We start from the raw sequence: 27,138 nt of genomic DNA on the forward strand, positions 1-27,138 counted from the left end.
TGTTTTTAAACCGAGAGCAATACCTACTGAGCTCTGAAAATTAGGGCACTGTTTCATGAAGCCTCATAAGCTCATCACTACTTACTACATCTGAAAATGCAACCGAGAACTGAAGGTTGTGGGGTCGACTCCAGCTTGGGACAAGGTTGGAATGAACCTATGTCTTTTCTGTGTGGACTTTCTGTTCTACCCTTACTTGGATGAGTTTTCTCCAATTTCCTCCCACAGCTCAAACCGACTCAAAGCGACTCATGTGTCTACAGGTGTTAGTAAGAGTGAATGTTTGCTCAATTGGCTGAGACCTGTTTGGTAGTGATGGGCTCATGAGGTTTCATGACACAGTATTGAAGGGCAGGTGAGGTTTCATGAAACAGTGACCTGGTTTTCTGAGGCCACCAGATGGCACTGTCTGCTGTATAATGTTAAGACTTGAACAACAAATTCAATGTAACCGCACATCATTTCCAAACCAAGAGCGGCATCTAGTGGCCTCCGAAAATGAAGACACTGTTTCATCAACCCTCCAATACTGTTTCGTGATACCTCATCACTAGACTCATTCGAAGAAAAATCCTTGCTAAAGTGCGCTCGCAAATGATCCACATCTTCATTGAGTCCAGGCACCAAGGTCACGACCTTGCTTCGTAACCATGGCAACTCAACTTACTACCAAACAGAAAATGAACTCAATGAAGGCAGCTATCTGGTTCATCTGTTGTTGGAAACACAATATCATTGATGACACAGACACGCTTATTTAGCGTGTTTGGTGATGTAACCGAGGTGCTCCAGTTCACTTCATCCGCTCGCACAATGAGGCGATGGCAGACAAAGACGGTTTGATGAGGAAGAGTGTGTGTTGGAGGACTCACGGCTGAAAGAAGCTCGGAGTGTGTGTGTGGAAGTGAGATGGATATTGAACGTCCATGTTGAACGTGAAGTTTGGCATCTTCTTCCTGGGTCATCCTCCTCCCCGTCTCAACATCTAGTCCTCCACCTTGACCTCTTTTGACCTTCCTCTGGTCACACATGTCTTCATCCTTTATGAGCCTCATTGTTGACATTCCTGGTCCAACACTGTCTCTCCTCCCCTTGTGTCCAAACTACTGCCTTTACAGTAGAACTTCTTATACTTTCATCAGAAATTCTTCCAACTATTTTATTGCACTTGCATTAATACCACACATTTTGCTCCCACGTTTTCATTCAGAACTCCCCAGGAAGTTCTCCAAATATCTCGATCTGCATGTTTCCGCTGACGGAACCACTCAATGAAAACAAACAAAACGCTTTGAAAAATAAACTTTAATACAGACTGTTTCCAAACATGCATGTGACCAGTGAACCGAAGAGGCAAGACGACAGCACTCGTGACACAGAATGCACATGCTGTTAAAAACACAACACACATTGATATTCGGGACGGAAGCTTCAGGCCGGCTGTACACGTGCGACGTGTTCCGTCGCGTCACCAGCATGCGATCTGTAATCCTTGCACCAACATGGAGCCCCGGCAGACGTGCCTGATTTATAGCCTGTCAGGTCCTCAAGGTGAGTTTACCACCTCCAGAACACGTCTACTGTACTCACACTGACGCGTGTTTGTGAGGGTGAATGACGCAACCAGAGGGCCGAAAGGTCGACATCCGCGCAACACTGTGAAGATTGACCGCTACATTGCACCAAGCTCCTTTGAAGTGCAAATGCAAGTGTGTGTGCAAAATTACATAGACACCAAACTTGTGTATCTCTCGAACATTCATCGGTAATTCAGTTAGGAGACCGTGTGGTTTTGGAGCTGTATTGTTGTCGACTGGCTGCACGGTTCACTCTACATATCCAGCTCTTCTGGGCTGCGCGGAAGGTGTGGCCACACAAAATAAGAACAACACGCATTTCAAAACGACATCCAGGATGAGCGGTTGTTGTGTCACACTTGACAACAAATGGACGACGACTTTAGAAAGTCTGGGCAAAAGTGTGGGCAGGTCTGTGGTGGCTCGCCCACTGAACTCTGGGCGGGTCTGTGTCGGGCTTCTCAACATTTTCTCAATATTCCCAGTGAGCTCAAAAGATGTTGCAGAACAAGCTCCGCTCTGTCGTCTGCGAACATGTTGAGGTGACTACTATCTAGGTGAAAGACTGAGGTCAGGGCTATGGCATCAGCGCGTTGGACTAGGTTTCAAAAAGTTGTGTTTGTGAGGCTGAAAGGCAAATATTGACCCACACACCCTCTCTCGCAAGATGTCAAATGGCAGCTCTTTTCAGGTGGTCAATTTTAGCGTCCAGTGTTGATGCCGAAATCATCCACCAAAGAGTCTCTGTTTGGGAGTGGGACCTGACTCTGCTCTCATGTGGATCCACGTGGCCTTATTCTGTCACACCCCAGTAGCAACTTAACTGTGACAACCATCAGGTGTCGAGGTGCAAGAACAGTGTTAGAATACGAAAAACTTTCTTTGTGCTTTAGTATCCAGATGCTGGATTTATTTTAAAGGTTTGTTTTCTTTTTAAGGCGAAATGCACTGTCTGTTCACATACTGTAGCTGCTGCAATGCTAATTTCTACCAGTTGCACCATAGAGTAGTGATGGGTTCATGAGGTTTCATGACACAGTATTGAAGGGTAGGTGAGGCTTCATGAAACAGAGGCCACCAGATGGCACTGTATAATGTTAGGATTGAACAACAAATTCAATGAAACCTCACATCATTTCTAAACAGAGAGCGCCATCTAGTGGCCTCTGAATATTAGGACACTGTTTCATCAACCCTCTAATACTGTTTCATGATACCTCATCGACCCATCACTACCATAGAGGTGACAAACATTGTTTGTTTTGCTAAATGTCCACAGAGAAGTTCAGCTGTGACCCTGACTGGCCAGAAAACTGAATTAGTGCAGCTAAGACTTCACTTTTAAAATGCTTCGACAGTTTCAGAGAAGTTTGAATTTCTGTTAGCTGGACTACGCTACTTCGCTACTCAGTTCCGGGTTCACACAGCAACTAAAAAACGCTGCGTGTGAATTATTTTACAATGAAATGAAAACCACAAAGAGCTGTGCTTCGGGTTAGTTTGTTGCTTTTTCCATGGTGGTGGTAACTATATTTGTATAGATGGTGTCCCGCCAATCCAAAGAAAACAGACAAGAAAAAAGTGATGTCACCTCTGAGTTTGTTCGGAAACTTGCGAGTGAAGCTTGCAAAGTTAAGTTGGTGTGGAGGTCGCTGTGTAGCGCCATTACCGAAGACGACCGAGCCCAGGTTGGGACGGCAAGTCTCCCTCATGCATGGCATCAACGGTGGGACAGAAATACGGAGAAGCAGGAAGAATCAAGGGTTCGACTTGCTCATTCCGAAGTCTGTACGCAGGTTTTCCCTGCGCTAGGTGACCAGCTGGAGCAAGAATTCTGCACTCTGTGACAGGTTTAACAAAGAAGCAATGTACTTAACTTGTCGCTGCCTAACACATTAGCATGTAAAGCAAAAAGTGCTCATGAAAAAGTGTCACAACAGTGATCATGGCATTAACCTTAAGGGACTTCACTCAACAACAGGCACTTGCACAGGCATTTTGAGAGGGCAGGTGTTTTAGCTCAAAAAATGGCGCACCCATAGTGACAGTTATTCATGAATGTATTATTATTATTATTAGTTGTAGTAATAGTAGTAGTGTAGCAAATTTTGTTGTCGATGTTCCTGTATGCTGAGTATTTATTTTTCTACAGCAAAAATGGCTCCACTGGGGGCTTAGTGACTAGAGAGTCATGAAAGAAAAAAAAAAACATTTCTGTATGTGGTGCTTTGACACTATAGTTCGGGGGCTGCGGAGGGTTAAACTTGACTAGCGGGAAGCCTTCGTGGACACTTACTGTTAACACGACCGTCACACAGCGAACACTTTACTGTCACTTTTAAAACTGAACAACTGTGCAGCAGAACACAATGATGTCTGACAAACACCCAGCAATAGCAAACAAACATGCACAACAGGTTCAAAGACATTCTAACACTCACAGCTACATGTGCTCAAGCCGACGCGGTCAAGCATGACTAAAGAATATTGCTGTAGACTTGTGCTCATGAGGACGAATCGCCATTGCTTCTGAACGTCAGCCGGAACTTCGGCGCTCCTCAGACGTGCCTCGTGTCGACGCCATGTTTCATGCATGTGCGTGAGTGTGTTTGTTTGCCGACCCCCCGCTGGCCCTTCATGAATAACTGTCCTCCTGTATCAGCAGCGGCGGCGATAGGAGACTCGCATCTCAGAGTACAATTGACCGTCTCCAGTCAAGATGAAAGACTAGACCTAGACAAGTCTGCATGGGGAAAGAGAAGATCGGAATTCAGAAGAGTTCTCCTTCTGACGCGCAGGGATGACTGAAGCTGTCAAAACAAAGACCTGGAAAAAACAAAAAAACAATGCTCTCTCCTCAGCTGGACTTCAAAGGCGAAGGCAAGATAAAAGGCTATCCAAGAAGTACTCACTAATGGATCACTGGCCCTCATCTAACTTTTTCTAGGTGGCGTTATGTAGGTCGCAGAATCAAGCTGATTTAGGTGCACAAGCAAATATTTACATCACGCCAGGTGCTGCTTACAGTCTGTACAACTCACGCCCATTGTGCTCGCTCTCCTTTTGTGGAAGCTCCACCCTTCGTGAGGCACCTTCCTCCTCCACTCTCTCCACAGAGTTCTGACTGAGGCGGTTACATCGGGCACACTTTGTTTTCCGGGATGGGCAGCGTAGCAAAGGAGCCGCCGCAGTCTGTTGGCGACTCGTCCGAGCGCGGTGAGGCCGTGCCGCCCACCGGGATGCGAGCCGCGATGGCGGACATCTCTCCGGTTTGACTCTCGGCTGTGAGTCCCGGCCGTTCGGACGTCTGGTTCATGTTGCTCTCGGGGATGGAGCCCATGCCGGTGAAGAGCTGGATGAGGCACTTCCTGAACTGCAGACAACCATAAAGAGCTTTGTGTTATAAAAGACAACGCAGACAATAGACCAGCAGCATTGTAACCTGTTGCACAGGTGGGTGTGACTCCGTATCTCTGCCTACTAGACCGACCCATAACTGGATGCCCCCACCAGGCTTCTGCTGCCCTGCTGAAACAGGGTTGTTTCTACTCCTACTGATCTTTAGTTTCATTGAAAAATGGTGCTACATTGTACTTCCTTTTTCTTTTATTTAAGGTTTCTTGTTCTTCCAACCATTCAACATTCAACAACCATCAGGTGTGAGAACAGTGTTAGCATACGGAAAACTTTCCTTGTGCTTTTGTGTCCAGATGCTTCTGATTTGTGTGCAGTTTTTTTTCTGTGGTGGTGGCAACTATATTTGTATAGATGGTGTCCAAACAAATCCAAAGAAAACAGACAGAAAAAAAGTGATGTCACCTCTGAGTTATTTGACGTTATTCGGAAACTTGCGGGTGAACTTGTTTATTTTTATCCAGAAGCCTGTGGAAGATCTCCGCCGTCTTGACTGCTCCAGGATGGTGACAAGGTCGACCCATCGCTACAATACACTGATTCTACAACAAAACTACAACATTCCTCGTCTCCTCAAAGGGGGCGGGGTCAGATCTCAGTCTCTTTTGACGCCAAACGCTGATAAAAACACGCCCACAAATCACTGCCTGAATGCACAGAACACGTTGAAATCCCTTCGGTGCTGTTGCACCCTCCACTTGATTCCGGAGCCTTTGACTTTCTAAAATGGGAAAATCCTTATTTACGTCTGTTGAAATTTCAGCGGACACAATCACGTGAGTTTGGCGCCACACACACTGAAGAAAAGACCGTGTTGTCGATAGACGTTGTCACCAGACGGCTATCTATCCTGCCTAATGAACTCCAATGATTGTTTTTTCCAATCTAAAAATAGTACACTCATTGACCATTCAGTCATTACGGTCTTGACCCGTAATGACCACCCAAAAGCCTCTGTGAAGTGTTCATTCCAGCCCTGAAACCATGGAGTTGTGATGGGTCCTGACCTGTCCACATGTTGGAGGTCATAATGCTGCCCCTGATGTCTTGCACAGTGGAGACGTTTGACAAGTGTGCAAAGGTCCGGTCCAGTGAGAGTTAGTGCTTGCCATAGGCATAGCATTTATGTCTAGATACGGCCAGAACAGAAGTAGTTTTCTGTTTTCAAATTCATTTTTTTCCACGGCTCATGTACCTGTGTTAGGTTTGAGGATCAGCGGCTCCAAATGGGACACAATGGTTCTACATCAAAAGAGGAAGGGGATGAGTTACTCAGCCATATGCAAAGGTTCAGGCAGGTCTTATTCCGGAGTGAGTGTCTCTGGTCGCGAGAACTCAGTCCATGGTGCTCAACAACGCAGCCTGAATGATCTGTCAGAAGTGGATCCTGGACAGTGTCTGGAGCTCCTCTATAGCCGACTCAAAGATGGGAGTGCTATCGATGGAGTGACTGAGGAGTGACGCCGCTACCCCTCACAAATATTCTTGTGGGAGGAGGTCCCTGGCTAACAGCAGGACCCACTCTGCTGTTGTTAGAGTGCTGCCCCCGCGACCAACAACAACAAGAGAGACGTTGACAGCAGAAACTGTGGACTACAAACTTTCAGTGGGATACACTTGCTGCTCCTTGCACCTATTTGGAACTCAGCTTTCAGAGTCTCCCACCGAGGGAGCAACGTCATAAAATGGCACATTAGCGCTCAGCAGATATCTGCTCGAACGATGAGCGGTTCCAAGCCAAACGGCGAATGACGCAGGTTGGAAAGATGACGCGAATGAATCAATCACTTAAAGGCCATTAAGAGAGTAAATGTGTCAGGCCGCACCACAGTTCCACTGACACTAACCCTCCCGCTGGCTTTCCCTTTAAACAGCTCTTTAGTTGACAAAGTCAGCTCCCTCTGACACATGGAGTTCTTGTCGGTTGACACACTTGTCGGTTGACACTGTCACATGGTCACATGGTCACAAAAATGGATGCAGAACGTTCAGAAGAGAGGGAATGTGAATGGGAGGCTCCATGGGCAGATGAGCAGTCACGATGAGGAATTCATTATATTACATCTGGCCACTTCATGACCAAGAATGTGAATTATAGCAAGAGAAAACTAAATATTATACACGGTAGCAGATATAATTATGTGAGAAGAGTCAGAAAATGACTGCATTTTCTGTCCGAGTTCATAAACTTTTCCAGGGTGGCTCCCAACTCTTGCCCCGAAACCAGGCAATGGAAGATATAAATGGAAATTATATTATATTATATTATATTATATTATATTATATTATATTATATTATATTATATTATATTACAAAAAATATTTAATTGAACAGTTTGCGTTCCAGACTACAGGGAACCTTTGTCAGTGCAGGAGTTCCTGCTCCACTGATCCCACTGATGCACAAGACACCTGGCAGCTAGGATGAGAACAACATCAACAAACATGGAGGAAGCCCTGAACAAAAGCAAACAAAAGCATCTGTTTGCTTTTGTTCAGGGAGGTTTTTCACTACACAGTGTCCAGGGTTTCCACGACTCTGAATGGACTTGAAATTCTTATGAAATTGGAATTGTTATACAAATATTTTCAAGACATTAAAAGAGCTTGAGTTTAAATAAGGTCATATAAAAACTTGAATATAGCCACCATCCTGATTTATTGTGCTGTTGTCAAACTGATGCAAAATAAACAACGTTATATGATATTATATGATATGATATTGTATTATATTATATTATATTATATTATATTATATTATATTATATTATATTATATTATATTATATTATATTATATTATATTATATTATATTATATTATATTATATTATATTATATTATATTATATTATATTATATTTGACATGACAGTGTTTTACATTTTATGGGCTCATGACTAGAGGATGTCTTCAGCCTCTTCTGAAACCTCATGGGTTTGTTCACTCATTATCGGTAACGTCAATCGCCCATGGCTTCACTGATGAAGACACTTTCACCAGAGGCCGTTGTTGCCTCGGTCACAGCCGTAAATCTTATTCTAATGAATCTCCTGTTGTCCTTTTACGTCTGTCATCGTAATCCACACAACGCAGATCAATGTTTTCGTCTTCGTGAAAATCAATTGGGCTTCATTTCTCCGCACCGGTCGACCAGCAGGGTCAGTCCACGTTCAGACAAAGAGCTAAACGCCACAGAACCACGTGTTCTATTTGAGGAAACGCTGAGCCCATTCACCCTCACCGATCCCAAGTGGTTGCCTGCTGGACACCACGTACTTCGTGTTCCATTCTGTAGCCTGCAGGTGACTAGACGCACAGCAGCCAACTTTAGCAACTTGGCGTACTCAAGCATCCCCATCAAATTCTGGCATTTTACAGCTTGTTTTTGAAGCGACAAATGTTTCCCTCATGAGCTCACGACCTTCTTGATGGTCTGATCCTCTTTCATTATCATAAAAAATATTATAATTCTCATTATTATTATTTATTCAGACAAGCTCTATTCGTATGTAATCCCCACGACCACAGTTACATAACTCAAGGGAACTGTGAGAAATATGACAATGGCTCAATTGGCTTCCTGCCGCTCATTTTGGATCACCAGCAGGAGGTCTGCCCGTGTCATTACGGCTGACCCACTTCAGCAGGCTCAGAAGTGGGTCACCCGGGCGGAGCTCACGCTGCTCCTGCGAAGGTCTGATCCGGGAGCTCATTCATGCAAAATAGAGGACGTGAAGAGGAAGCTTGGCAGGTCTTCAAACTTAGTCGTGTCATGTTCTCCGATCGCGACGGTCGATCCGAGTGGATACATCAAGAGAAACTCACGCTGCGCAAAAAGGTGCGTCCATGATCGGGGCAAAAGCAAAGTCTGGCTTGGACTGAATTAAAACCGCGGGACAAAACTCCACGGAGGCGATCGTAAAGAAGCTGATGGAAGGATGAAGGGACGTCCCTGTCACGCTGACCTGTTTCAGAAGACACAGAGCAATTCTGTCTGTTATAAATAGACACAAGAATACAATTGCTTTCAAACGGTCGAGAGAACACATTTATTTTTGCGAAGAACACATTGAATTTAAGCAAATGACTGATGCCGAATTCAAGCAGGAAGCTTGTGCGCTCAAGTGTGAGCGACTGTGAACCTCTGGCTTCATGTTACGGCAATAAAGTCGCACTCCTCTTTGATTCATTTCTCTCAGTTAAAGATGCCAGATGGGATTGTGTTGACATCTGACCCATTGCTGGTGTAGAAATGTGGGTGCGGGACTTAAGGCCACCTCTTCATGGCATGACGTCATCCAGCCGAACCACTTCCACCGCCCCTCACCCGCCCACCCATTGCCTAGCAACCGCACACACCTCCACTCGGACTGTCCAGATGATTGACAGTTCATGAGTCTTGAAACGTCAAAGCCCAAACCAAAGAAGGGAACCTCTCAGGTTCTGCCCTCAATAAACAAGGCTCGACTGAATATTGTGGCAGGTTAGGTCACAACTGCGCATTCAGATCCCTTGTATCCTTCATTTTTGTTTTTTTAAATATTTTCACATTCACATTGTTTTTATGTTGATGATTTTCTGTTTTGTTAAAAGTGTTTTTTTATTATGTCAGAATACTGTGCTGTACTGTGTTACAAGATCATCGTAACATTATCATCGTCGTAAAAGTCTGCTCAGTTAAAGTCAGTAGTGTTGAACAACTTGTGCATTGTCTCATAAATATCATGACTTTCAAACAACCATGCAAGTGCATGTCCAGATTCTCAGGAAGTTAAGATTCACCATCACCTACAGCACTTTATGATCGAGGAATACCCAGAATGCCTGGCGTATTTTCAGCCAATAAAAAATGGCGTCCAAAGCGGTGAAGAGAGCGAGATACAAATCTAAACATTTTCTTTGTTAATGGAGATATAACTATTATGAAAACCATTGTATTATCTTAGCACACTTCATGGATCATTTACTTCATTGTTGGATGACATTTATTTTCTTCCTCTTCTTCTGAATTGATAGACTGAACGCTGTTTTTGCTTACGCTGCCCCCCACAGTCTGAGCACGCACCTGCATTTAAGGGGCGTCCCATTTGTAACACATAGCGCTTATCAACTGGTTTATAGGGGCTAAGATTGAATTGGAATTCACCCTTTGACTATTTTGAAGACAGAAACGCACGGATCTGGAAGAAATTGATGTTTTGTGGTTGTGTTCGATTCAAGCATGAACGGTTCTGTGTCGCAGAGGCCTTTTGCTCACGCGAATAAGGCGTATTTAGTCACGGTCTCCAATACTTCTTTAAACCAGATACATGAGTTTTTCTTGCCACACCTCTCCTCTTCACGTCCTCCTTCACCACATCCATAGACCAAAATGGTTGTCTTCCTCTACTACTTTTGCGAGACACTACCATGTCTTCCATTCTCTCTCCAACTGTCCTCTGACTCTTCGAACTGTTAACGCTACTGTCCTTAACTCGTACATCATGGCAGGCCTCACTACTGTCCTATACAGCCTCCCTTTCACTCTAGCTGCCACTCTTCTCTCATAGATCACACCTGACAGTCGTCTCTACTTGTTCCACCCTGCCTGCAGTCTCCTCTGAGCCTCTCTGTTTTCTAAACCTCTCCTCAGTATGTCACTGCTCCTCTCATTTACAGACATACTCTTTCTTTGCCTCCCAATGCTTCATGAAACCAGGTCCATGAATTAACACTGTATAAAACATCCGAGCCGTGTCTCTTGTGTGTGTACCTCTACAGTGTCTCGCCTCTTAATATTACGACTTTATGCTCGTAAGATTGCGACTTCATTTGAATTTCCCCACCTAATCTTATATTCTGTCTGTTTACATGAGACCAAAATGTCGCTCGACTTCACCCTGACCGCGCGAGTTGAGCCAAATAAACTGATGGAACAATACTTTAGATCATTTCAGGCGATCCAGCTCTTCCAGTACCAATTTATGTTGGTTTTGAACAAGCCACTGCTGTCTGATGTTTTGAAGTAGTCGACCTGGCCTCAACCAAACGAACCCCTAGTGTACTTCATTAAGTCACCGATTATTTTGGGCACTTCTATTTCTGGTCAGTAGATTATTCCTGAGCATCAGCTAACAGGTCTTGCAGTCCTAAACAAGGCACTAAATAAGAGACGTGAAAGACTCTTTAGATCCACGCAGCTCTTCGGGAGGGAACACCATTACCCGCATGAAACGCCACTACAGATGACAATAAAGTGCAACACTGTTCCATCGACACCATCGACTCATGAAACTGAATCCATGCTGAGGTGTATTCGCAGTGTAATGGGCCGACCAGACGTCACAGACAGACATATGTCTTACAGAACGCGCGCCAGACGTGGTGTGAGCAAACACACCCAAATGTCACACACAGAGCGCGGCTCACATCTTCCAGCACCGGGTCCACGAGAACAGCATTGCTGGCTGATGCTTTCTCAACACAGTCATGCATGGACAATTGTGCCCTCTGGATTTCACTTATTCATACCACATGCATTATTGAGAGACACTCTCGACAATAACCGAAGAAACAAGCTGCTTCACTCTGCTGTCACTGGTGAGGATGCGATGAGCCCACAGACTGATGCATTTCATAAACTATACCAGATGATCTCCTTTCATCGGTCGGTGTTTTTCGGCTTTTCCGGCACTGACATGCTTTACAGCAGTGGTCCCCAACCCCTGGGCCGGGGACCAATACCGGTCCGTGGATCAATTGGTACCGAGCCGCACAAGTAAATAATTATTTATTTCCGTTTCGTATATTAACTGTGTATGAAGGATCTTTTATTTTGAAAAACATTTTATTTTGAAAAATGACCAGCTCCTCTTGGTGAAGCCGCGGTCACTTCCGAGCCAAAATGTAACCCATAGCTCACAGAGTGAGTAGGTGAAGAGACAGAAGAGCCTTCCACTTCCAAGAAGTTTTAAACAAACAATACCGCGAGTCGTACTTGAAATATGGATATATTGTGGCCGTCTATCGTGACTCCAGGATGGGACCGTTTTGTTGCATAGAAAAATACTGAGGACTAAAACTGATTTAACAATATGGCAATAAAAAATGTTCACGCACACATTTTGTGGTGTATCTGTATGCTGTTTTGAAGGCTTGTTTCAACGGTTCAAAGAGGCAACTTCATGCAATTGTCCACATACTCATAACCTAAAAGGCTAGGACAGTGTCTCAAGACAAAGGCGTGGTCTTCAGAAAGCTTACCTGCTTGTTCATGAAGACGTAGATGATTGGATTGTAGACTGCAGCCGTCTTGGAGAAGAAGGCAGGAATGGAAGCCAGCCGAGGGTCCAGCTGGATGGTGGGATGAGCCGTGACCAGGATGGAGAAGGCTGCGTAGGGCGTCCAGCCCACCATGAAGGCCACGATCATCACCACCACCATGCGGGTCACCTGTCGCTCGGGTTTCCTGGCTGTGGCCAGGCGGCCGTGAGAAACCTGGGCAGACACAAGCGGATAATGCCTTCCTGCAGACACCTCACATTTGTCCGGTAAAGAGCTCACACTGACCTTCCTGAGCTTCCGCAGCAGTCTCCCGTAGCAGAAGAAGATCACGCCGAGCGGCAGGATGAAGCAGGTGACAAAGAACGTGATGATGTAGCTGTGATCTGTGATGTTGGTGGAATACCTGCAAACAAGGACGCCGCGTGTCAACGCCAAATAAGATGTCGTGAAACATTGACAGACAGCAGCCGCGACCGGATCAACACCAACTACTGTTCTGAGCAGGAGTCAGCGCAGCTCCAGGAATACGGCATCACTGAATGAAGCCGTCTGGAAAATGTCACTTTGACATTAAGCAGCTTTTATCTGTCTGGAGGGAGAGAGGCGACATTTGTGCTTCAAAGCGGAGACGGAGCTCTGTCGCACAATTAGAGCCACTTGTTTAGTGTAATTATATTTCAATGCGTTTTCATCAAATGCAACAAGCACAATACAAACGTGGTGAATCTGCACAGCAAGGAACAGTCTGAGTTACCTCTGTTGCCAGTCAGTCTCTGTTGCCAGTCAAGTTTTTTTTCTATATTTTTAAAAATGTTGCATCAACAGCAAAGAACATATTTACATACATGTCCAAGAAAGTTTAAGTGATTGAATATTTTTGACATTCTTTTTTATGTTTCAGACTTTACTTTTCAAATAGTAATAATAATTGAACAACCATAACACAATAGGCTGATAATATAAACAGACAGATAGTTTGGTTGAACTCTATTTTCGCTCTTTAACACTTTAAAAAACAAAAACTTCAACACACTATGCAGAGTTTGGATCTCACCTTGGAAAACAAAGCAATGATCAAATAAAGAGGAAACATGTGACATGTGGGGCGGAGAATTAAAACCATTTCCACTTGTGTTGAACTGCTCCTGTTAAGTCACCAGCTGACAGGTTCTGACCGATTCTTTTTTTAAGCCACAGCAGCCTTGGTTCATTGAAAAAATCCCAGGCTCACCACCAAAGGAACCTCGGCCAAAGCATACTTATGCTTAAAGTCCGATAGAAAATCCCTATTCATTTGTGAAAAACTGTAGCTACTGACACTCTATCATCATGTATTTATTTATTTACTTACTTTAAATAGCTGTTTCAATTTTATCATTTCTCCTTCGCATGGTTTTGTTGTATTTTGGAGTTTCCAGTCAAATCCGTAGCATTCTTTGCCTGAACTTGCTTCATGAAAACAATGAGTCTTTCTCTCTTCAAATTTTGGAGCACATTTTTTTTGTTGTGCATTTAGTTTTTGCGGCAAGTTTTAAACCACAAAGCAAACTTTGATGGTCCATGAGAGTCAATAAAGTTTTGAAGTGAGTCATCAGATTAGCGCTGTTAGCTCTGCAGACAGTCTTTGGCATGGTGGCGGCTCCGACAAGGATCCCTCCCTCCCTCCCTCCCTCCCTCCCTCCCTCCATGGTTCTGTGGTGAAAGTGTGTGGTCAAGTTAGAGGCGCATCAGCTTTAAAAACAGCTGGAAGTTGCGCATGTGAGCAGCTGTGAGAGTTGAAAAACGCTGGATTATTCAACGCCTGGATAGTCATCATGACTTCTCTCACCAAATAAATCACACAGCTAAGAGTAAGTTTCTTACATTACTATCCTTTAATCCATGTAACAAGCAGATAAGCAACGGCGTTACATCCCAACCTGTGCCTGGGAAGATGAATGAAATGAGAAGAAGCCAGAGATGGAGCCATCATTCTCCTTCTCAGGCCAGGAAATCAGATGTGTGGACTAACTAGGGGCCTCGGAGTCCTGCAGAGAGCTTCCCATGCTGCCTAAAGATGAGCAAGACCGGACGTAGGCGACAAATCTCGAGTCTATCACCCCCTCACCAAAGGGTTGGCTGAATGTAGGAAAGAAAGTGTTCCACGAGGTAACGTGGAACATAAGGCATCACAAACACGTCACATTGAAGGTGAGCTTGCGTGACGGTGGTTGGACTGAGCTGACCGCTCACCCACCATTTAGCTTTTAAACTAATTCCACACCACTTTCTTCTCATTGTTTATGCAGTCACTCTCACTAGTGGAGTGTGATTTACGGCACACGCTGGGCTCAACTCGCTTGTTTGTTTTGGAACCAGCAGCGCTGCTGAAATTACGTCCGAACACAATGTCTCTTTACGAGCGTGCGGCCATGTGAAGCCCTGCTCTGGCTGTTGTTCCTCCCATGTTCCTCGCACTTAATGGTGTCCATTTGTCCACGACTTCCTCCTCCGTCACCGAGACACCGTCGGTTTTTGGTTAACGTTCCAGATGGGCTTCAGTTATCACCACTTCGACACTCGTAACGAACACGGAACGCTGCTTTGCAAAGTTAAGTCATGACAGAGGAGACGGCTGAATTGGACTGGACAGCGCCTCACAACAGGAGCAAGTCGTAAACAACAGCCAATTCTCTCCTCTGGTGTTTCCATGTTGGTGTTCTAACTGAAACAAATGGCCCAATACCAAGCGCCACTTTATGAGCTCGCCTGCATCGCGGCTCATGTTCTGTGTGTGTCTGAACACTCCTCTTGTAAGACAGTTGTGTGTGTCACGTGTGACGTAGCGATGAACCCAGACTCTGTGGGGATGTTGGTTTAAACAAACCAAAACGATTCCTTTTCCTGAGGCAGGGAAACCCATTGTGCTTTGTTGCCATTTAAATAGGGAAATGAGCAGCGCCATGCAGCTCCTAAACCAGTCACATGACCTGACTTACTGACCAGCCAGATTCCTCCGTACTCGCATCAGAGTCCGCCGCCGTAGACACATGGCTACAGGTTGCCCAGATCGTGGCGCTGCTTTCTCGTGGCTGCCTCTGTTGTGTGCTTCAGCTTTACGGACCAGGTGGGAACACGCATTAAAGCAACTTGGTTCTGCCTCTCGACTGAGCCGAAATGGACCCAGTGCATGAACCGTTACACTCATAATATGAATTAAGATGAATGGAAAGCGTTGCCTTTCAGCTCAGCTCTTTTTGATCTACTTCGCGTCTCCCCCAGATTAAGGTGTAGGAACAAATCCATTGGTCTTTTGGTTTTTGTCTTCACCACAGCGGACCAACTGCTCATGACTGAAGATGCTGTACTGATCTGTGTAGCTCACACTCCATCCTTCCCACGTGCTGATCAGGTCCTGCCACTGAACCCATCTTTTGATACCATTTTACGTCTGCGGTCTGGCCTGGGAACGCCTCGGGATCCCCGGGAAGAGCTGGAGGAGGTTTGTGCGGATCGGGAAGTTTGGGCTTCCTTACTCCGAATGCTGCCTCCACGACTCGACCCAGGATAAGCGGCAGAAGAAGGCGAAGTTGACATCATTTTAAAATCACTTTTAGACAGGAAAAGAGTATCATCATGTAGTGAAGAAGTATGGAGACAATTTTGGAGCATGAATGTTGGAGATAAAGAAGAGGAAGATGATTGATGAATGAGGACATGAAGGAGGGGATGATGACGAGGACGATCAAGATCAGTAGGACATGAAGAAGGAAGAGGAAGAGAGACAAAAAATATAAACATGACAATGTAGAATGTAACACAGAAAAGTCCAATTTAAAAAAATAAAATAAAATAAAATAAAATAAAACCACAAACAGCAAGGGCCTTTCACACCTGACCTGAACTTGGTCCTCTATTGGGACACACAGGTGTTTGTCCAGAGACAGACTGGCAACAGGGAAAACACAGACTGTTCCTTGCTGTGCAGATTCACCTTTGTATTGTGCCTGTCACACCATTATACCGTCACAGTTATTGTGCCCATTGCATTGGTTTGGAATGTTTTGGAGCGTATATAACAAATATAGCTCCGAGTGGATTGTTTCAAGAGAGAGACAAGCGCAAATAAAGTTTACTATCTTGTCCCTGACCTCATCTTTCCCAGGCCAAATTTTGAGTGATATCAGTGAATAAGACTCCACATGGCCTCTCACCTCCAGCCTGCAGGACACCAGCGGCGAGATATTGCCGGGCAAAATTGGACGGATTGCTCAGCTCCAAAGACAAACAATGTGGAGCTACAGCCAGAGTCCACTGATGGAGAACAATGTGATGTTTGGGATGTTGGACACTGCACCTCAACACTGCGGTTCATGGTATAGATCGCAGCAGTTTTGACAGAATCACCCGCAGCTCGCACCTGCTGGGGTGATGAAACTGGGCCAGATCTTCCTGCAACAACATTGTGCTGAGGCTGACGTATTTAAGCCGCTACACCTGCAGACCGCTCCGGGTGCTCGGCTCAGTCGGTCAGAACTTGCTGAGTAACCGCAGAAACCAGTTTTGTGAGAGCGTCTATGACCCCATTAGACCCCGGCAAAGAGATTCGCCTGGATAAAAAGTGTGTTTTCTTGACATATTGCACTTTTTTATGTACTTCAAAGGGCTGTAGCTTGAATATTGTATACTGCAAAGAGGAAAAAAATTGGGATTAAAGTAAATCTACTCATCTAGTTTGTATATTCACCCAGTGGTGGCCATAGTGTAACTTTGACAGATGTTTCTCTGACTCACTGGTGACACACTTCCTCTGCTCTGCAACTGTGAACAAAACTAAAGCTTCCACTACTATTCACAGAGTATATTCTCCCGCGTCTGTCGCCATTGTGGATATTTTTTTCCTCGCCACCTCCGTCTCAGCCCGTACACTCCATTTTGTCGATGACCTCAGTCTCAATACGAGCTCTGTGGACGTTCCCACAAACAGATCCTCACACTCATCCTCACCAGTATGTGGCGCTGCTGTTTACTAAATATCCTGCGAACCAATCCTGCTGACCGTAATGAGCCTGTACATGTTTATAGCTTTCCAGCATCTGCGATTTACGGTACAATCTTCCAACAAAACAGAAAAATGCTGCCATGTATCGACCCCTCATAGGGATTTACTGTACGTGGTCAAGAAATTGGAGAACCGACAGCATTGCAGCCTCTCGACCGCGAGCTCATGAAGAAAACATAAATGAGGTCTTTAAATGGCGCCCGCCTGTGGGTGTAGGGAGGGTCTGGACGTGGCCCACCTGCGCTGGTCACGGTCCTGCTGCCGCCCAAATCTTATCTGACGGAACTCATGGCGAGTGCAGTCAGAGGTGAGGCAGGTCTCACATGCACAGGAGCCTCCGTAAGGTGATGTCTTAATTGTATTGTCAGAAGCATTTCTTCCCACCGTGACCAACACTTGGCCCCTTATCTGCAGGCGTTTGATCAAAAACCGCTACATCGTATTAGGCAGACGACGCCCTGAGGGCCGAGGTCGCAGCCGACTTCCTCACAAAGGACACAAGAGGGTGGATGTCTGAGTTGCTGTGTCTGTAATAGCAGCTCTTATCAGAGCGGACGCTGTTTAAGAGCCAGAGTTTCGTGTGTTTTGATTTCAGGTCCAGACACTTTTTAGCTTTGGACTGAAAACATTTCTCTTCCTTCCAAAACCCTCCACCTTCACTTACCTTGATCACCCTCCCGAGTCACACCTTCATGTCGCCCATCAGACAAGTCAGAATCTGAATCCTGAACCAGTGTCCAGACAACTCCAGAGATCTTATCAGACACTGTGCAACTTCATATTTAAACCCACATTTTCTGTCCAAAGTATGAATGCAAATAGTGTTGTCGCCAATTCCGTGTCAAGACCAGAGCGTACAGACACCCAGAGGACTGAGGACCGAGACCAGGACCAACACCAAACTGAAAACAGAAGCCCAAGTCTATTGGTCATAATAGAAACGCACATTTATTTCTTACTGCAAAGGAAACAAGAGCCATAGTTTCAGAACTGAAATGGTTTCATTGGAAATAGTTTTGTGCTCGGTTTGGCATGGATCTTGGTCCTTCCTCCTCACTGGTCTTGGTCTCTGTACGCTCAGGTATCGATACAGTTTTGACATGGTCTCGACTACAACACTAAATACAAAATGATCAAAGTGCTTCTTGAACCAAAAACCATCCATAAACACTATCAGTTTTCTCACATGAGGAATCGCTCGCCGATCCTGACACCTTGAATGATGGCCTGAAGTTTAGGGGGCGCTCACGGGTCAGAGCTTGACAGGCCAGGATGTTCGATAAATATTCTGATGGGAGCTGAGAGAGCATCTCTCAGAGAGCAGGTGGTCTGAAGCAGCTGCATTGTTTTGCATCTTCAAGAGCCTTGAGAAGTTCAGAAGATATTGACTACCACACCGCACTCAATCGACAGATCCATATTCCGATCAATGATTTGTGACAGCGCCACACTTTCATTATCAGAACAGGATTGTATTAGTCTCAACAGGTTTTCCTCACCAGTCGGGCTCACAGGTGGTTCCGATTTTGCTGACGGTGTATCTGTTCCAGCCCAGCACCGGAGGGAAGGTCCAGATGAAGGAGAAGGTCCAGACAAAGATCAGGCCCAGGACGGCGTGCTTCGTCTGCAGCCTGATGTTTCCCAGAGGCCGGCAGATGACGAAGAAGCGTTCGAAGGAGAGAACAGCCAGCGACCAAAGGGCCACGATCCCTGAGGCAGACAGCAGGAGGTCAGTCAGCAGAGCCCGAGTTTCAATTTTCCTCTCTATGAAATGATACTTTCATGTTCCATAAACAGCATCCCTCTTTCAGAGCTGCGTTTAATAGAGAATTTCATTAAGGTCCATTATGTAGCCTTCACCTGGATTTGGGTTTCCCCCAGCAGAGTCCTGACCCTTTGGGCGCTGAAATATTTAACCTTGATATCACTACTTCAGAAGCTGGAAAATGATCCAGAGGGAGTAAATTCACTCAACGGATTTGGACGTCTCGTGACGTCACGAGGCGGCGGCCGCGATGAAGTGCATTCTCATACTGATGTTTATCTGAACCACCGGAAATACGCTTCCTCATATCTCATATTATATATATTTGTCAGTTTGTGCTAGTGATGGGAAGATACGGTTTCATGAAACAGTGTCCTGATTTTCACAGACCACTGGGTGACACTGTCTGCTGTAAAATGTTTGGTTTCAATGAAACCTCACATCAATTCAAAACCAAGGGCGCCATCCAGTGGCCTCTGAAAATTTGGACACTGTTTCATCGACCCTGCAATAATGTGTCATGATACCTCATCCAGCCATCGCTAGTACAGTATGTGCTGCTTGTGGATTTGCTGTCACTAAGCACCGAAGGAACCACCGCTACTTCTGTGCGTCACTTTCTGTCTCTCCAGAATGTGAGTCAGTCAAGCCTCATTCGTCTCCTTGACCAGTACGAGGAATTCAATTTATTCACTCCAAAACATTCATAGAAACACGCCCAGAAAGGTTGCTAAGATTCAAGTGATCAGGTGTCCAGCAGTAACTCTATATCCAGGCTCCGTATTTTCAGCATGGCTTGTTTAAATGCAGCAACGCTGCCAGTCAGAATCAAAATCAGAATCAACTTTATTGCCATGGTCAGTGGGGATCCCACCAACTAGGAAAGTACTTTGGAATAAAATAAAATAAAATAAAATACATTTCTCTGTTTAGATCCAGCTGAAATATTCAGCTGCGTGGCCATGATGAAGCCTGTATTTACAGTCCGCCGGCAGACATTCGAACATGAGCGTTTGAAAGGACGGCGACTTCTGGAAGGTTTATTTGGTCTAGAACATGCACCCTCCATCTGAAAGTAGAGAATGTACTTGTGCCAGACATAACAGACCAGATTGACCTGCACGTGTCAAGAGTTGCACCCAGCAGAAACTCCTGTCTGAGAGAACATTTGGATTCACGCAGCTACAGCGATGAGTTTTCTAACAGGGAGGAGAAGTTCAGTTCGAAGGATACTCTGTATTGTAAGTCTCTATAAAACCATGTCTTAGTTCCGAAATGTCTTAGCACACCAGGACCAAAACACCTGGACATTGACTTGTCAAATGGCATGAAAGTGACGTGCAGCAGTGACGTGTTGTCAATGAGAACGCGCTTCACACACAGTTAAAAACTCTCACCGAGGGAGTAAATATTGAAAACTGATATGGAGAAGGGTTCAGCCCAGATTGCGGGTGTGAAAGCAGCCGGCGGGTCTGAAGCGGGATTGATCTGATTGATGAGCTTCAGTAAGTCTAATTGATCCAAAAAGAAAAGTGTAATCATCGCAAAGATTTTGCAGGGTCGAACGATCGCTCTCAGGCAAAGATAAGCCTTTCTGTTCAATGAGCTCAATGAGCTCCTTAACTTTCCACAGATGCTGCTCCTGGAGTTCGATGGCGACGCAGCCTCCCTCCAGTTCGGTTCCTGGCCCTCGCTGCTTCAGTTCTTCCACGTGGTTGTTAAAATTCCGCGCGACACTCAGATCACACATGTGATGGACCAGCTGTGGTGTCTTGAACTGTCATTGCCAATGAGAGAAGGGAAGGTTTGTGTTTTGGGCAGAGATATTTTGACTGCTACATAACAGTGTGACGGTGCTGTGGGGAGGCAACAACACAACTGGATTATTCCTAGCTTGGTAAGGCCTCGTCTCCAGAGCTTTCCAGAGTGTTTAACAGTGAATCTCATCCAAAGTTTTGTCTGGCTTCAAACTTAAATAACGTTGAACACCTTCATCGCACTCTTGTGCCATCTTTTTCTCTGATCATTCATCGTGCTGAGAAGCCTGTGCCAGTGCTGCCAACATGCCAGTTACACAGTCAAAGTTCTCTCTTTTCAGATGGAGTTTAAGTTTGGCGACAGGACCATCAACTCCAAAGAAAACTCTTTGGTCTGTGATGTTGTGTTGTCACTACAAACCTGCACAGGTGAGAACAGCAGATCGACAGTTCAGAATTGAGCTGTGTCTTTTGGCCCAGTTCTTTCCTACAACCTCATGTTGGGTGCATCCTTCCCTCAGTTGTGAACCAGGTGGCACCTTGTCAATATGTCATGTATGGTGTTACAATAGAAGTCGACCAGGAGGAGGCCCCAGGACAGACCCGGGATTTGCTCGAGATCTTTCAGTGTTTCACGGATCTGGTCCACAAAGGGGCCGCAGTGGGTGCAGGTTTGGCTGGGACAAAAACCTGCACCCACTCTAGCCCTCAGGAGGAAAGTCAGAGGAAAAGTTGTTTTTCTTATGTTCCATTTTAGTGCCTTTAGACTTTGCAACTGACCCCAACCCTACAAAAACTACAGCCCCCCCTCCCCCTCGCTGCACCGATTTCTTGATCTAAATGAATCAACCTCTCAAAGAAGGTATTCCTGAGTTTAATCCAATGCAGCCTGTTTTTCCACTCGTACTCCAGCCGCCTCCTGCTGCTCTTCTGTCCCTCTTTCATTCCTAACTCCGCTCAGGCCCTTTGATTCATACTTTGAAGGATGAGCCGTCTGGATTAAGAAAGCTCCAAATATGAAGATCATTTATTCCTGATGGCAGGATGAGCACGGCGCTCCGACACTGCGGAGCAACATCCTGTGACTGCCTTGTCTGAAAGTTGTCCAAGCTGTCGAAGGGCGTTTGCACAGCGCCGGACGCTCTTTCCAAATCCAATAAGCTTAGCTCAAATGAAAGAGTCTCTTCTTCGGCTCTCCTGCTAGAGACTGCACACCAGGTGACCTCCGAAAAACAACTCTGTCTCTCTTAAGTTTGAGGATGAACCCTGGTGAGGTTTGTGCCGCTTATTAAATCTGAGCTTCATTGGAAAAGCCCAGCTCAGTAATAGCATTAACTTCAACTCGAGGTTCCAGAATCACTGTTTTTTTTTTAAGTTACAGTTGAGAGGTGAATGTCCTAAACAGTCCTGCTGATTTTTCCCATTTATTAAATTCAATTTATCTTCATACTGTTTTAAATGGACCATCAGCCGTAAAGACTTATGTTTAATTTTATATCATATAATATCATATGTTTTAAAATATCTCTTGCATTTACTCCCATAATTTAGACTGAACATCCAAAGTTATTGCGTAATATTTTCTTTGACATAAACCTTTTTTTATTATTATTATTATATTATCATTAACAACAGGCAACAACAATATTATTGTAAAAATGCATTTTAGATTAGATTGGATATCCTTTATTTTTTCTGACATTATCATTACTATTTTTAATAGTAATAACAATATATTTTCATATCCTCAATATTTTTCTCCTCTATCAATGTTTTTCAATTAATTTTCTAGCTTCTTTTTACACTGAATTATTTTTCTTTTCTCCTAGCCAAAATTAAATTTGACTCCGTATTATGACCCCCACCACATTAAACTGGGGGGGTCACCATATGTTATTATCATATATATTTTTAGAATATTTATGAATTCATCCCACTTGTAATGGTGATGTTTTTTAAATATCCTCCTTTAAAATATTTATATTTTTATATTGTCCCTTTTGCTAATATTTAATAATAATTTTTTTCCTATATAATTATCGATTTATTGAGAAGATCTTTATTTGTATTGATTCATTTTCACTTCACTTTCTTCCTCCCGTCTGAGGTCAGGTTCCAGAGGCAGCAGGTGAAGTCTAAAGGCCCCGGCTCGATTCTTTTCTCAGCTCTTCTCCAGGAGACTGAGATCAACCGATCTCACGACTGTTTCCCAGGTCTGCCCCGAGGTGTCCACCCAGTCCATCCAGGAGAGACCCAGACAAGATGCCCTCTCCACCTCAGCTTTCTCCACTCTGTTTCTTTATATCGATACGCAATGCACGTCTTTCATCACTCTATCTCAATATTTAATGATGACGTGATACTGTTTCCGTGAAAAATTAAAACAGTATTTTTGGAATAGTGTGACTGGCCCTCGTGCACACCTCATTGGAGAATCCCGATCTGCTTTCATGAGCGCTAACTCCCTTAACTTGGAGCAGTCGGAGGACTCTCACGCTCAGGTCAAAGCGGGAGCGCAGATGATGGTAACCTTCTGATGTGGAGTCGTGAAGCAGCTCATCCACTCCTCAGCAGTCACCGCCGTCGTGAAGAGGTCATTACACATGTTGGTAACTGACTGAACATGTTAAAAGGGGCTTACGCTGAGCTGCTGTTTGGTATCGACACGGAGGAGTCTGCATGTTAATAAATCTCTGGTCTTGATGGGACTTTCATCCGTCATTCCAAATCTGATTATCTAATTCGGTTCGTGATGCGCCTGGTTAAACAGAGCGCCGGATGAAAGGCCTCAAGTCAAGCGCTCAGCCTTCTTTTGTAGGCCACGTTTAATGTAAAGTAACATTAGATGCACTGAATAAACTGGCAACAACTTGTTACAAAATACAGAAATAAAAACGTTTTCTAACAAGTCGTAAAGAGAAACTTTGTATGACTTGTCAAACAAATAAAAGCTAACAAATCGAAGCTAATCTAAGCCACCTGTCGGGTCGCGGAGGCAGCAGCTGGAGCAAAGAAGCCCACACCTGCCTCTCCCACGACACCTCTACCTCCTCAGTTGGAGAAGGGTGGAATGTCTCGTCTTGTCGAAGCAACTAGATTTAAGTTTGGTCCAGAGTCCTGGTCCTGGATGGTTGGGTTTAGGTGAGAGGCTGGGGAAAGGGTTACGGCAATGAGAAGCCACACAAGGATAGAAATACAAACTTGTGTGTGTGCGTGTGTCAGATTCCTCCAGGCGCTCTCTTCCTCTCACAGTCCCAAAGCATGCGGAGGTTAATAGGTGACAGCAAACCCTCCTCAGGTGCGTGTGAGTGATGGTCTGTCTGTAAGAGCCCCGCGGTGGTTTGGCCTCTCACCCTGTGCCGCTGGGACTGACAACCGTACTGCTCATGACCAATTAATGGTTTGATGCACGTGAATATGCATTCAAGAGTGACTTGTCTTCTATTACATGAGTATCACTACCATCGCTGAAGTAAATATGAATTGATTCAAATGCATATTGAGAAGATAACAAGCCACCGTGGACCGAGAAAGAGACCTATTGCTTTCACTTTAAATCGCAAATAATGTCATACCGCCTATTGACGCGGACTCTTTTCATTGATGACAAATTATGACCGGGAAACACATTTTATAAATAATTATAGCTTACGATGGCATTGAAATTACTGCATGTTTAGGGCTGTTTCTTGATCATAATATTAGTGTTGAATTTATTTCATTTGTAAAATGACAACTGGTTATTTCCAAGCAAACCTTTTCGGGGACGTAGCAGCATATATATATATATATATATATATATATATATATATATATATATATATATATATATATATATATATATATATATATATATATATACTGTTGAAACGTGTTGAAACAACGCCGAATGCGAATGAATTAGTTATTGATACGAGGTGGACAAGTGTCAGTTTATGTTCAGAAAATGAACATTTATTTTATATCTGAAATACATAGCCATCAGAATGAGCGAATGAAAATATTTCAAACACAGGCTTATGAAAGTGTTTTAAAAGACAAGTTAAGTGACCTTAAAGGTTCGCCTTATTTGCGAATATTTCCTATTACGATGCCGTGAAATTGACGTTAGAGTTTGTATGCACCTCTGTATTGTGTTTTTAAATGTTATTTTAGAAATGAAAATGATGGTGATTCACTTTGAAGAGTCTATTCATGCGGCTGTTTTGGGTTTTTGATAATAATTAATAACACTAATATCCGCTTTCTTTCCCCGTAATATTTGTATCAAGGCAGTTAAAGTGGTCTCGTGTCCTCCAAAAGGAAAACACAAACCCTGACAGCACCGTTCATGTTGCAGATTCCTGTGAATGAAGGGCAGACGCGCGCCTTCACAGGCACCTGCCGCTTTAAACGCAGCCTTTTACGCGCGCAGTGACAGTGAAGGGAACCTACCGAAGAAGGTGACGGCGAAGCCCTCCACCACGCAGGCCCACTGGCCCAGGAAGAAGTAGCCCCGGGAGTTGGTGAGGAAACTTATAAGTCCACCGGTGAGCGAGACCAGAAAGTCCGCGATGGCCAGGTTGACGATGATGTAGTTGAGCGGCTGCCGCAGTTGCTTGAACTTGTAAGTGACGAACATGACGAGGAAATTCTCGCTGAGCGACAGAGAGGTGACCACGAACATCAGCACGGCCAGGACGGTGAAGTGCCAGGGCTCGATGCCCTGGATGGGTCCGCTGAAGGGGTCATCGCCGGGGGCCAGCTCAGCCGCCGCCGTGTAGGAGACGGCGTTCACGGAGAGGCTCAGACTATCCATCGTCCATGCTCAGAGCGCGGGTGAGCAACTTGGAACACGAGGGCGACTCTTGTCCTCCAACTTCATCCGGAGCCTCCTGATCCTGCGCGGCGCAGCCAGGTTGCCCAGGCGCATGTTGAGCGGGAGGAGAGGGACGTCAGCGGCGCGCGCTCGAGTGGCCGCTCCGTGGCATCTTGGACTCTCTTATATAGTTGAGCCGCTCCGCCAGGAGGGGACCGTCCTCCTCCCGCCTGCGCCTCTGGACGGATGACAGCCGCCGGCTGCGATCGATGCCACTTTTACCACGAACCAATAGCCTCCCACGGTCATGATTAATACACGGGAGCGCGTGCGTGGGCTCGCGATCTAATAGTCATTGACATCAATGACACGAGGAGTCACCGACAATCTTTTGCCCGTTTTGTCTTTTCCAACCAGGGCAGTGTGTGTCTCACTCTCTCGGTCCTCGCTGCTTCTTTCTCCTGCAGCACAGTGGAGCATCATTTCCATGGACTAGAACCTTCTAACATCCTGCAGGTGCTCCAGAATGGTCATCACTAAGGGGCAAAATGTGACTTGAGTTCGTGTTCAAAACTCCAACGTGCCGCTTCTATTTGTCTGGTTTGGACGGGAGGAGTTGTGGACGCTCCTCTCTTGTTTCTAGACCAGAGTTGAGGACCTGGACTTGAGTTCTACAAGACCTTCTTTAGAGGAACATCTTAACAAAAGCTTCACTTCAAATCAAACACTTGTCATGGCGTTTAATGTGACAAAAACGACCAATATCTCTCCACAAAGCTGAAGAACAGAGATTGCAGGTGTCAAAGTCACGGCTTGTGGGCCAAATACGGCCTGACACATCATTTTATGAGGCCCATTAAAGCTTTAAATGATTGTCTTGAAATGAAATTGTTACGACCCGATTCCTGCATTTCTGTGGCCTTGTGACGTCAGACTAAACTATAACTGATATATTTTAAATGTTCTGCTTTTTATTATGTTCGTTCACTTTTAGTCACCACCACCACTTCAGCAGTAAAAGTAGCATGTTCTTGTTTTAAGACTATTTTTTTTTTCTTGTTCCTCAAAATACATTGAAGGGAGATTGAAAATATATTTTGAAATAAATTGCCTTTTTCATTCAAAGCGCATCAACCTGTAAAAAATTCGTGCCCTAACATCATCTGTTTAGACTTCCATGTATCAGCAACCTGCTACAAAAGTGGCGATCCATAGAAGCGCACTCAGCCACGGATGGATCCACCTGCGAAGGACTATAATAGCAATGTGGTTGTTTGAACGATTCCTGAGCTCAGTGGTTAAACTGGCTTCTTCCCTCAGATGAATTTCGGATTCCTCCCGTGCTGTGACCCGGTCACATGTTTTGGACTGCAGGGCTGGGAATGATCTATGCGCTGGGTGTTGACACTTGAAGGCTGTTTTTGCAGCCATCGATGAGGGACCTGGCTGCCTCCAGCTCAGGAGGAAATGGTCTCCAAAAGCTCAGCTGCAGAGTCGAGCCCATTGATTACAACTGGCAAACTGT

General features: G+C 45.0%; 1 protein-coding gene across 1 annotated transcript; it reads right to left on the reverse strand.

The window, feature by feature from the left end:
- Positions 1-1,224: 1,224 nt before the first annotated feature.
- valopa (vertebrate ancient long opsin a) lies at positions 1,225-25,616 on the reverse strand. The gene is made up of 5 exons (XM_053875341.1): positions 25,250-25,616; positions 18,793-19,003; positions 12,538-12,655; positions 12,232-12,465; positions 1,225-4,950 (listed from the first exon to the last, which is right to left on the reverse strand). The coding sequence occupies exons 1-5, from the start codon at positions 25,611-25,613 to the stop codon at positions 4,711-4,713; spliced, it is 1,167 nt and encodes a 388-aa protein (XP_053731316.1). The 5' UTR covers positions 25,614-25,616; the 3' UTR covers positions 1,225-4,710.
- Positions 25,617-27,138: the final 1,522 nt, after the last annotated feature.

The sequence above is a fragment of the Synchiropus splendidus genome, chromosome 9 (genome assembly GCF_027744825.2).
Source record: "Synchiropus splendidus isolate RoL2022-P1 chromosome 9, RoL_Sspl_1.0, whole genome shotgun sequence".
Lineage (NCBI taxonomy): Eukaryota > Metazoa > Chordata > Actinopteri > Syngnathiformes > Callionymidae > Synchiropus > Synchiropus splendidus.

Bases quoted from the DNA above. Each gene is read 5' to 3' on its own strand.
- valopa (XM_053875341.1), bottom strand. From the start codon at position 25,613: ATGGATAGTCTGAGCCTCTCCGTGAACGCCGTCTCCTACACGGCGGCG. The intron at 12,656-18,792 runs GTGAGGAAAACC...CCTTGTTTGCAG, and splicing joins ACCACCTGTGAGCCCGACTG to GTATTCCACCAACATCACAG. The intron at 12,466-12,537 runs GTCAGTGTGAGC...GTGTCTGCCCAG, and splicing joins TGCTGCGGAAGCTCAGGAAG to GTTTCTCACGGCCGCCTGGC.